General features: G+C 46.8%; 1 protein-coding gene across 2 annotated transcripts in view; it reads right to left on the bottom strand.

The window, feature by feature from the left end:
- The window catches only part of ABCA1 (ATP binding cassette subfamily A member 1), a 147,487-nt gene that overhangs the window by 34,914 nt on the left and 100,203 nt on the right, over positions 1-12,370 (bottom strand). For both annotated transcript variants that reach the window (XM_032164775.2, XM_032164777.2), the window contains 10 exons: positions 11,110-11,331; positions 9,840-10,044; positions 8,621-8,734; positions 6,656-6,827; positions 5,553-5,684; positions 4,107-4,249; positions 3,766-3,903; positions 2,841-3,061; positions 1,533-1,605; positions 308-510 (listed from right to left, as the gene is read on the bottom strand). In XM_032164775.2, the coding sequence (XP_032020666.1) occupies positions 308-510; positions 1,533-1,605; positions 2,841-3,061; positions 3,766-3,903; positions 4,107-4,249; positions 5,553-5,684; positions 6,656-6,827; positions 8,621-8,734; positions 9,840-10,044; positions 11,110-11,331 (1,623 nt within the window). The remainder of the gene's footprint in view (positions 1-307; positions 511-1,532; positions 1,606-2,840; positions 3,062-3,765; positions 3,904-4,106; positions 4,250-5,552; positions 5,685-6,655; positions 6,828-8,620; positions 8,735-9,839; positions 10,045-11,109; positions 11,332-12,370) is intronic.

A 12,370-nucleotide genomic window follows, 5' to 3' on the forward strand; every position in this document is an offset into this window, starting at 1 on the left:
CACACTGTACTTGAGTAAAGAGGCTCATTAAAGGGTAAATAAGTGGATAGGAGTTTAAGGTTGGGATGTAAATGTGTTAGGTACCACTGGTTTCAACACACAAATCTCAGGCATGTACTGTGGTACAGAGGAAAATACTTCTTTCCTGCTATCTCCTACTACCATCTTAAATGGCTAACTGGGGCCAACATTACTCAGATGTCGATGACCTAACTCCATGACAATCCTGCTCCCAATGCAGGTTAATGGTCTGGCCTTAGGACATCTGGCCTTGCTATATATTCCGACAGTCAGCCACTTAACTTACTTCTTCCAGGGTTGTCTCTGAGATGCCATAACTAGAAATGCCCAGGTCTGAGAGCCGGTCATCAATCTCATGAAAGAGTTCCACAAAGGCCCCCTCCTTAGCAGCTTCATATGGCAGCACGTAGGTCAGCTCATGCCCTATGTCTTCCACCAGCCGGGCTTCAGACACATGCTTCCTGATGAGGTTGGAGATAGCAGAGACATCTACAGGGACCAGAATGCAAAGATGGCTCAATCAACTCAGAGGGGCTCCAGAGTGAGGGCTGGCCATCCCCCACCCTCTCATCAGAAGCCTGCCGCTCATACACCACACCTCTTCCAGGTGTTTAGGTCATTCCACATGTTCATCTCTGGTCTGAGGGTTGGGGGCAAAGGAAAGGACTACGTCTTATTCACCTTTATATCACCAAAGCCAGGCACATTGTAGGTACTCAGTGTAGAATGGGTGAACGGCTGGATGGGTGGATGGGTGGATGGGTGGATGGGAGGATGGCAGGATGGGAGGATGGGAGGATGGGAGGATGGGTGGGTGGGAGGATGGGTGGGTGGGTGGATGGGTGAATGGATAACTGAGGCTCAAAGTCTGGTGTCTATTGCCTAAGCTCTGAGATTCTTCAATAGAAAACTTGAGTAAAGGAATCTTAAAAAGATTCTTCACCCTTTCCTATGCTTATAAAGTAGGCTCCCTCATTTACCTAAACAGAGGATTAATCTAACAGTTCATGGAAGCAGAAGTCTTCCTGGGAAAAGCCAGCCACTGGGACTAGGCAGAGATGGCAAGGGTCAAGACTTCTGTTCCACATATGCTACTGGTGACACTGGCCTCCTACACACACTACCCAAGAAAAATCTGGAAGGCTGTTCCTGATCTCCTGGGTTCTCTCTCTTCTTATGCACTAGGCTCAAATCCCACCCTACTGGCTCGGCCCTCAGCTCCTCATCCCTGGTATTCAGTGTCCACTCCCCTAAGGATTCCCCAAACCCCAATCATCTCAGCTCTCTGGGACACTGCCCTGCTAGCTCCCAGACCAAGCCCCAGGCACCCCAGCAAGCATTAGGCCAACCCGCCACCAAGCTGCACCCACCCCCGCAGCCACCCAGCCCCAGCCCAGCAGCAAACCTTGAGTCAGCGCCACCAGCCTCTGCACCTCTCCTCCTCTGCCTCCACTCTGCCCAGCTGGGGGAAGCTCAGGCACCACCTGAATAAGAAACCCCAGAGTCCTTACCGATGGTCAGCGTGTCACTCTCATGGTCGCTGCCCAGGCCAGCATCAGAACTGCTCTGAGAAACACTGTCCTCCTGATGGCAAAGAAGGAGGTGAGAACGGGTCAGGGACTGAGCAAGGCACAGCCACCAGCACCTTCGCTGGGGAGGGCTTCCAAGAAGCTCTGTTGTGTGAGAACTAAAGGAAAAAGCTTTCCCTGGGACACATGCACTGGCAGCCGTGGCTTCAGAAGACCCTGTCTGGCATGTGTGTGCCGTGTGAACAGCCTCGCTTCCTGAGGGTGAAAGAACGGTGGCCTGCCAATGAATGCTGCAACGAGGCCTTTGCCAACCATCTCAGGCAAGGCCTTTACCTGGCTACATGTCTAGTTCAATGCTTCTCACGCTTTAATGTGTGTTCAACCACTCGAGGACCTTGTTAAAATGCACAGATTCTGATTCAGTACGTCTGAGCTGGGCCCAGGTTGCTGAATTTCTAACAAGTTCCCAAGTGATCCTGATGCTGCTGGTCCTTAGACTGCACTTGAGTCAAGAGGCTTGTTAAAAGGTAAATAAGTGGATAGGAGTTTCAAGTTGGGATGTAAATACATTAGGTACCACTGGCTTCAACACACAAATAAATCTCAGGCATGTACTGTGGTACAGAGGAAAACATACCTGGTAATTGGGTCTGGTCCCACCACTGTTATTTACCTGCTGGGTGACCTTGAATCAGCTACCAAAACCCTACAAGCCTCACTTCCCTCATCTGGGTTAATAAATATAGTTACCTTCTTCCCAGGGTTTCTCTGCACTTTAATTGAGATGATAGAGGTTAAAAAAAAAAAAAAAGGTTGTAAATGGTAACAATGCTATATAAAATTAACTATTATCATTACTTTCTTTTATGCCCAGAGTCTCTCTGGCATGAAATCAGTGCCTAATAAATATTGGCTGTTTTATAGTTTAAAAGTTAAGGTCAATGAGATTGAAAAGTAATGAGCAGGAACACCATGTCATTTGTAGCCAAGGCTCTTACCTCTTGACAAGTCTCTTTTCTTTGACATAATAATGTCCTCTAAGGACCTTCTCCATCACTCTCTGTGCCTCATAGGAAAAGGAAAATAGGATTCAACAGAACTAGCACAATGGGAGCAGAGAGCTCCTTAGCTTTCCATGCCTGAGGTATGATATGATTTCAAAGGGGCAACAGAGCAGGGAGATGGTGGCTTGAACATGGCAAAAGGGGTGGAGGTGGGGAAACCATTCACAGCCAGCAAGTCCTGGCTGCCCAGACCCAACACCAGCCCAGCACCAAGACTGCAGCTCACCTTTTTCAGGTATGACACAGTGCTACTACTGTTTCTGCAGGAACTGAGGGAGGATTCCACATCTTTCTTGACCAGGGTCAGGTAGTAGCCTGTTCCCAGTTGGTTCTTCAGAAACAGGGAGGAGCCCACACAGCACAGCTTCCCATGGGAGATGATGGCAATCCTGTCCCCCAGGATGTCCGCTTCATCCATGTGGTGTGTGGACAGAATAATGGTGCGGCCTGCCAGGCACAAACACAAGGATGTGGGACGGGTGAGGCCTCTCAGTTCTCATTTGTCACAGTGGCAGGGACTAGAGAGATATTAGCAGGGGTAAGCACTGGAAGAGACCTGGAAGCCACCTGTAACCCTGTATGGCTATGACCCCCAGAATGGCAAAGCTTTGGATATATAGGTACCGCATCCTCACGGAGGTAAGAACAGTAGCATTTTAGTTGGGAACTTGCTATATGCCAGGCATTGTGCTAGGTGGTTTGTGTGCATTCTCATTTAATTTAATCCTCTATGAGGTAAGCACCACTATTATTATCAGCAAAGAAAGTGAGGCAAGTTGTGACAATGAGGCAATGTCTCAGGGCCAGCCAGGGTTGGCTCCAAGCCTGCCTGTGCTCCTCATACTGTACCACATCAGATCTCTAACCAGATAGCCTAATCATCTTCCTGCCCCTCTCCCCTTCCAGTCATTTACGCATCCACCCTTTCAACTAACCATAAATTTAGTGCACCATGTTGGGGACAAAAAGATGAATAAAGACACAGCATCTCCTCTCAGGAATCTCAGTCTCAATGCCCTTTATCTCTTCTGTGATAACAGAACAGTATCCCATGGCTTCACAAAAGCTTAGCCATGCGATACAGCCACACTTCTCAAAAGCCCCCCGCTCTCTCTCAGTCCATTTACTCAGAATAAATACACATCAGGCACCTTGTCGGTATTTCAGCAGCAGCTCCCATATTCCCCTGCGGGAGTAAGGGTCCACACCAGCTGTGGGTTCATCCAGAATGACAACCTTAGATCCCCCGACAAAGGCCAAGGCCACAGATAGCTTTCTCTGCATTCCACCTACAAAAAAACAGAGCGAGACAAACTCCAGGACCAGCCCCAGACAGTGAGTGAAGGCAGAGGACCTAGGGGCACAGCCAGGGACTAGTTTCTGTTACCCACCTCACCCAGCCTGGGACCCTGGGGCAGTGCTGATTTTCCTCTGCGTGTGTGTAGCCGGAGGAGGAGGGGAGAGGGATAGGGAAGGAAGCTCTGGGCCGCACCTGACAGCTGGCTTGTCTTGCTTTTCAGCTTGCTTGATGGCAAACCGACATCCAGGGCCATCTGCTCCATCTCCGCCTTCACGTGCTTCTCGGAGAGCCCTTTCAAGCGGGCGTAGAACCAGATGTGTTCTTCGACAGTCAGCCTGGGGACAGGGAGGCAGGTCAGCTCTGGGCCCTACTGGATACCCCAAAATACAGTGTCCCCTGGCCCAGAACAGATGAGAATGGGCATATTTTTCTCTCCCGCAACCCTGCTTTTTTTTTTTTTAACTTTATCAATTTCTGAAAAATAATCTTCAAGATTCAAGGTAGAACAACAGTGAGCAACCACATGCGCTGCTCAGGAAATCAAAGTGAAAGGTAACAGATCGCTTCCAACCTGTTTCCAGCAGGCCTGGCCACCATGCACCAGGCAGTTACAACTTTCAATTTCAGTGCCCCAAGATGTGGTCTTTAATGGGCTGTCCCCACAGCACGTCCACCAAGAAGTCAGCTCAGCACTCACCTGGAGCAGCCCTCCTGAACCTCAGGGGACCTCAGGCTCTGAAAGCAGGGAGGACCCGGCACATGAGTCCCATGTGTTCACTTTAGATGAGCAGGGAGCACATGAGCCCCAGCTGTTCACTTTAGATAAGAAGAAACATAACGGAAAAGCCTTGCCCAAGATTGCAGAGCTCAGGTCTCTCTCTGACCTGAGCTCCCTGGGGGCCTTATGGCTGATGGGACAACCTGAGTGGGAGCAAATGTCTTAAGCAGCAAATACAGGTCCATCATACCAGGGCCCTGAAGCACTACCAGGTCTAGGAAGTCTGCTCCAGGCCTCAATTAGGAGTGTGGCGGGGGAGAGGATGGGCTAAAGGGCCCTCCAGCATGACAATAATGGAAAGCAATGTTTCCCAAGCCCCCATCCACTGGCTGGGCTGATGTCACCTCTCCTGCTCAACCATTCACCTCCCACTTCTCCTAAAATCAAAGAACAACTAGATCTCAAGGTGTTCAGGGAGGTGAGCCTGCCACATTCAAAGAAAGTAAAATGTGGCCAGATGCAGCGGCTCATGCCTGTGTTCCCAGCACTTTGGGAGGCCGAGGTGGGCGGATCACGAGGTCAAGACATTGAGACCATCCTGGCCAACATGGTGAAACCCCGTCTCTACTAAAAATACAAAAATTAGCTGCGCATGGTGGTGTGTGCCTAGAGTCCCAGCTACTCCGGAGGCTGAGGCAAGAGAATCGCTTGAACCTGGGAGGCCAAGTTTGCAGTGAGCCGAGATCGCGCCACTGCACTCCAGCCTGGCTACAGAGCGAGACTCCATCTCAAAAAAATAAAAAAGAAAAAAGAAAAAACAAAAACACAACAAAGTAAAATGCTTAAGTCCCACTCCTCCCATGATGGCATGACACACACATCCAGAAAAGGCCTATTCTTAACGTGCTGCTGGTACTCACATGTCAAACAGCACATTATGCTGGGGACAGACCCCCAGGTTCTGCCGGATGGTGCTCATCTCAGAGCGAATGTCTTTTCCCAGGATGTAGGCGGTGCCCGAGGTCGGGGGGAACAACCCGGTCAGGATTGACCTGAGGACAACAATTTAGAAGTATAGGAGTCAGCGTTGACCTACCTTTAACTCCAGATGCTCCATTCAGTCTGTAGAGAGAACAGAACACCAACCCTCCCACCACCCCCATTCCTTTCTAATGAACCCTACCAGACCCACACAAAGCAAAGCTGTCCTTTTGCTTTAGTAAATAACTACAAGTGGGCCTATGGGTTAGAAATGCCAATTTTAGTATGAGCATTTTTTAAATGAAGTTTCCAATTTGCAATGAAAGTATACTTTAAAAAATATATTTCGTATGCCTAACATCACATGCATGGAAAATGGACAAACACGAACATATTATTCAAAGATAAAAATAATTTTTGTGTTAGGTAGTAGGATTTCTGACTGCCTTTTAAAACTCTTCAGAAAAGCTCATAATATATTAATTTTATGTTTTAAAAAAAGATTAAAAAGAAAACAGGAAAAGAATGTCACCCCCCAAAGATACACCCTTTGGAATGGTTGGAATGGTTGAGGAATCATGCTGGAAGCCACTGAGACTAACGCTGGTGCTTTACAGCCCCTGACCCCTCCTGACACTACCCACTGTAAGGTCCTTGAGGTCCCAGGGAAGGCAATCAAGCCAGCTGCCCAGCTGCTTCTCACATCTGCTTAGAGACAGAGTTCCTGGGAATTACCAACTCCCTCCAACATATGTAATCTATCTTTTCGTGGCTGCAAGTTCCAAGACCACTGCAGAATTCTGTGAACTACATGGGAAAGGTCATCTGAGGCCCCAGCTTGTTTTAGGCTGAAGAAATAACATCTAGCAAACTAGTACATGGAAAGACACTCATGATTAGATAACATTTTCACATTTGGCAACTCCTTATGTGCTCCTGCCCTTGTCCCAGGGACCAGCATGGTTTCCTAAGGTATAAATTTCTAACTCTACCGCAGAACCCTCCTGTGGCTGATTCTGCCGGAACCACACCCTCTTCTTACATGGTGGTCGTCTTCCCCGCTCCATTGTGGCCCAGGAAGGAGGTGATCTGGCCCTCATAAAAATTCAGTGCCAGGCCATCGACAGCCACCTTCATCCCATCTCGGTAGACTTTTACCAGGTTCTGAATGGACACGCCCAGCTTCAGGTGGGTGGGTTCCTCCTCCATGCAGACTGTGACAGGAGAGAAGACAGAAATGAACCCACAGAAAGCACTGAGGAGTGGAGTGTAAGGACACAGGGCACTGTGCTTGTACTTTCAGAACTGCCTTCTCTCCATGTCCACCCTGGTTTCTCAGGCAGGCAGGAGGCTATAAATGTTTATTCAGCACCTATTTGGGTACTGATGTTGGTGATGGGAATACAATGATAAAGGAGCATTCAGAGTCTACTGGGAAAAAGGACTTGATAAACAATTAAAATACAAGATGCTGAAAGCTGTTTAAAAAATACATCTAAAAATGCCATGGAACTGTGATACACCCCTCTCAGGGAACACTACTCAGCAGTGAAGAGGAAAGAACTGTTGACACACACAACTTGGATAGATCTCAAGGGAATTCTGCTGAGTGAAGAAAAAAAAAAAAAAGCCAGTATCAAAAGGATACCTACTGTATGGTTCCATTTACATAACATTCTGGAAATAATAAACTGTAAAAATGAGGAACGCATTAGTGGTTGACAGGTTTCAGGAACTGAGGAAGAAGGGAGGTGGCTGTGGCCATTAAGGGCTAGCATGAAGGAGCTTTGTGACAATGAGATATTTCTGCAGCTTGATTGAGCTAGTAATTACATGAATTGACACATGATAAAACTACATAGAACTAAATACACACACAAATGAGTGCACATAAAGCTAGTGAAATCTGCAGAAGGTTTGTGAATTGTACCAATGTCGATTTCATGGTTTTGATATTATTCTATAGTTACGCATGGTGCTACCATTGGGGAAACTGGATGAAGGGTTTAAGGGAACCCCCTCATGTAATTTTTATTACTTCTTGTGAGTCTACAATTGTTTTAAAATAAAACGATTTTCTTCCACGTGCCATGGAAGTTCAGGGCAGAGAGTGACTGACTGCCTGAGAACCAAGGAGGGATGCTCAGGGGAGGGAATCCTGAACTAGATCTTAGAGAGAAAGGAGGAGTTGAGAAGATAGGCAAGTTAGAGAGAAGGTTCTCCTGTGAGAGCAAACAGTACCTACAAAGGCATGGAGGTGTGGAAGAACATGACATATTCCAGCAACTGTGAGCATTTCTAGGTGACTGAAACAGGAGCTAGGTGTAGAAAGGAGGCAGGAGAAGATGATTAGGAACAGCAGGCAAGCGTGCTACACTAAGGAGCATCATACTTTTACCAAGGGCAATCAGGGGATGGGCACAGAAGAGACTGGCAAAAAAAAGGGACCTATTAAATACTCAGGAAGCCACTCTAAGCACAAAGAACCCAGAAGGCAGAGCCTTTGATGAGCTCTGGACATCTCTGTCTGCAGTCAAGAGCCAAGAGAGGATTAGGGTCTGGTGTAATGATTACATTATGAAGCATAGGCTGAGCTCTGTAGTAGCCACTTGGTCTCAGCCCACACAGGCTGATGCGCAGGTCACCATGTCACAGGCAGGCAGCGAGGCTATGGTTCCACAATCACGCTTGCCTTTACCTCTTTCTTCTAGCTTGTTAGGAGACCATGAAACGTGTGTTTGGGAGGGGGCAAGTAAAAGATACTTTTCTAGAAGCCAAGACAACAAAGAAAATGTCCCTCAGGGATCCAGACCGTGAACTCCCAACAGGTTAACAGCATTGGACATAAATGGCATGGGAGGATTTGGAAAGGGACACTGCATGTGATTTCTCTGCCCCTAGAGTAGTTTCACAGTCTTTTAGAAAGGCAGGACATTGCTTGCCCCCAACAGTTAGCAGAGGCAGCAGCACTAGGTTAAAGAAAGAGCAGGAGGTCAACAGCACTTACTTTCTGACATTCTCTTCTGGTTGGAACCAGGGTGGCTCTTCTCATCACTTTCCTCACCAAACCAGTAGGACTTGGTGCAAGGAAAATACCAGGGCCTGGGAATTCCATACTGGCCTGAAAAAAAAGCACAGGTATGAGCCAAGCTCAGCGCCATCCCAGTATTCTGGGGGTTTCCCAGCCAGGTCCATTTCCTCCTTGACACATTCTTTGGGGAAGGAACAGATTGGAATGGATGTGGGGAACGAAGGAGCTAACATTTGCTGAAACGTGCTATGTACAACGTACATTCTGCACCTCTATAAGTCCTTCCAACAACCCATGGGGCAGGTGCCATCCACATTTTAGAAATGAGGAACCTGAGGGATAAGGAGCCTATCCAAGGTCCCTCAGCCAGTAAGTTAAGGACTCAGAATTTAAATCCAGAATTTGCATGCTACAAAATTGCATATTCAGTGCAAAATTGCATATTCAATTCAGGCAGGAGTAATAAGTATTTCATGTACACCTCCTTAGGGGAGGATCAGAAGGTGAACCAAAAAGGGTCAAATCTTGCTCTCTCAGAATTTGATCTCATATGAAAGTTTGTCCCAAGGTAGATTCCTCTTGGACTTGGTCAAGAACATGTATTAAGAAAGAAGTACTAAAGAAAAATTCAACATGAATTCTTATTGAATGCTAATTAAATCACGGGCAGGTCTTAGAGCTAATATATTTAATTATTAACAACCTGTACTCAGGAAACAGAACCTCTGCTAGTTGTACCCCCTCTGGGGACACAGAACTACAGAATTGGGTGAGCACTGGGAGGATTCGCCTGGGCTTATTGACCCAGTGTAACCGAAGTGGATTCACCTCCATGTACCAACACTTAACAGTTGTGTGACCACAGCTGGTTACTTAACATCTTTGAGTCACAGTTCTCTCATTTGAAAATTGCTGGTTATTATAGTAACTACTTCAGAGTAGCCTTGTGAGAATTAAATGAAGCAATGTGTATAAAACATTTTGCATGCTGCCTGGCACACAGTTTTCAAGAAACGAGTGCTATACAAGTCGTGACAATTCAGCATCAGCTGCCTGTCCTTGGACTATCTGTTTACTATAGATCTATAGCCCAAATCACCTCCCAGGGAGTACCACGCACTGCAGAGATTCTAGCACAAAGAAAGGAAATCAGCTAAAAGTCATATTTTCCTAACAGATGCCCAAAGCAGTGTACCTGGAAAGACAGCCTCGATGTAGCAGGTCATCACCCCATAGAGGAAGGTGTCAAACAGCATCATGGAGACCGAAGTGGTGAGATTGAAGCCATCTTCCTCCACAGGACTCTCAAACAGGTTGTCCCACTGCACTCCAATGCCCTGCTCCTCAAAAAGGGCAAAGTACTCACAGCCAAACCCAAAAGCCACAGGAGACAGCAGGCTCTGTGAGAAACAGGCAAAGTCACCTACCCATTTCCTGGTCTCTCATTTTTCTATCTCTTCTAGTGTAAATTACACCTAGAGAAATTTGAATTTGCCAAATGGATCAATCATTAGGTGCAGAAGTACTATTTACCTATAGAGTCCCTTTAGGGGAGTGGTGGGCTACCAAGTAACATATAAAACGATTCCATTTGTAACCACTCATTAGACACAAACATTTCAGAAATGAATACACAATGAAGTAAAAAACTTTTAAAACTTTGTTTCCAAAGATGCCCCAAGACTCAGCAATCCTGTTCCCCCACACATGTGTGCATATCCACAGTCCTCTGAGGCTCCCTGCTCAGCCAAGGATGGCTCAGGATCAGAGGTGCCTGTCTGGGGCTGCTGATGCCCATGGAGCCCAGATTGAGGCATCAGGAGCATCCTATGAGTCACTCTTAGCTTTCTTTGCAAGTGACCTGGGGACATCTGACAGCTTGCACTTGTAGGGGCTCACACACTTTCCAAGATTTCCCCCTGCTCTGTACAAGGGAAGGAAGTATCCAAGTTAGGAATTTGTGGAAAGATGAGGCACCCGCTCCTCAGTTGTGCTTATTTCAGAAAATATTACTCAAGCAAAACACCATACTGGACACAAAGAAGACAAGAGAGGCCATCTCTGACCTCAAGAGTTTTCAGTTCTATTTGTGGCCTTGGCTTTGTCATGAGCTTAACATGGCCAACAGAGCTGGGAGATAAAGGGCAGAGATGGCATCTGTTGCCTGAAGCCATTCCTCAATGCCATTTATCCCCAGCCCAGTTCAAGATGCAGTTCGGCTCTCGGAAAAATTCCATTCAATTCAATTCAATTCAACCAGGATTCACTGAGAAGACTAAAGGTAAACAATTTAATAAAACACGATCCTTGCCCTTACCCTTAAAGAGCTTAGAATCTAGCGCTAAGGTTCATGTCCCATTGGAAAGAGACTATCATCTTCTGTTCTCAACTTGCTGCTTTTATTCAGGGACTCCAAAGGAAGGTCAAATGCCTACAGCCACTGAAGAAAGGCCAGAGGTACTCACAGCGAAGATCTTGAGTGTGAAGCCCACGTAGTCCTGCCATGCCACGCACAGGACGTAGGGCAGGTATAGCGTGAAGTAGATGATGCCCCCACAGGCTGCTGCCAGGTTGGCTCTGGAGAAGAGTGTGCTAATCAGGAAGCACTGCAGGATTGTCACCACAGCAAACACGGACAGGAAGACAAACACCAGGCTGGGGTCACTGTAGGGCAGCAGGTTTCCTAACTGGGAAGGAAGAGACACATCAAATGTGCTGCCTCAACAATCCCAAGCACTCACTTGTATGATCTACAGAAAGAAGACAGGGTTTATTCCTATTCATCTTAGAGATAAAGCAGAGATATAATGCTGTTCATCTTTCTGATAAGGAAACTGATCATTACCATCCTAAAGAAGACAAGTGATTTGCCCAAGACTACACGGAAAAATAATGGCAGAGTTATGAATACAACAGAGTCCAGGGCTTTCTATGCATCTCAGTAGGCGAGTTTGCTCTTTGTTTCTTCAATAGGTAATTTTAACTGGTTTCTCCTTATATAAGGACTATGACTGGTGGCACCACAGAAGAGCTGTGGGAAATAATGTCCCACGTAACTTTTCTCTCTAAAAGACAAGGAAAATGGCCAGGCAACTTGACTTTCCCCCTTGATCACCATGGATTCTGCATTCCCACAATAACGTAAACTCTTGTGGATATTTTGAGCTTATCTCTGGCTGATGCGTAACACGTCTGCAGGACCCACCAGCATGCAGTTGTCTCAGAGCAGCTCTTATGCACCAACCATGGGACCACCACCCCTGCTACTGACCTTACCCTTGCAGTTAGATATCAGAGCATGAGGGAGGGGTTGCTTTTAGCGAGAACTGTATCCTACTGTGGAACCTCAATCAAGTCCTTGACCTTCCTGAGCCTCATTTCCTTGTCTGTTAAAAGGGTTAGTGAGGATAGAAGAAGCAGCCCATATGATGTGTTTAAACAGTCCTTGGCAATCAGTAGGAACTATTTGTAACAGATGGTGGCTAGTATTAAATGTTAGTTCTTATCTCTTTGTACTCCCTTTGCTTCAAAAACATTTATTTTTACCTGATGCGTCTTTATATGAAATGCTTGCAGAGAAATAAAATTCAGATATAAATATATTAATGTATGGTTCAGACACAAAACTGCACTGTCCAGAGTCCCCATTCAGGGAAAGCTTGTTGCTCAGCTGTGGGTAGACGGCCTCAGGCATCAGCAACTCTGGGTTCGTCACAGCAGCAGAGA

The sequence above is a fragment of the Hylobates moloch genome, unplaced genomic scaffold (assembly GCF_009828535.3).
Source record: "Hylobates moloch isolate HMO894 unplaced genomic scaffold, HMol_V3 SCAFFOLD_10, whole genome shotgun sequence".
Classification (NCBI taxonomy): Eukaryota; Metazoa; Chordata; class Mammalia; order Primates; family Hylobatidae; genus Hylobates; species Hylobates moloch.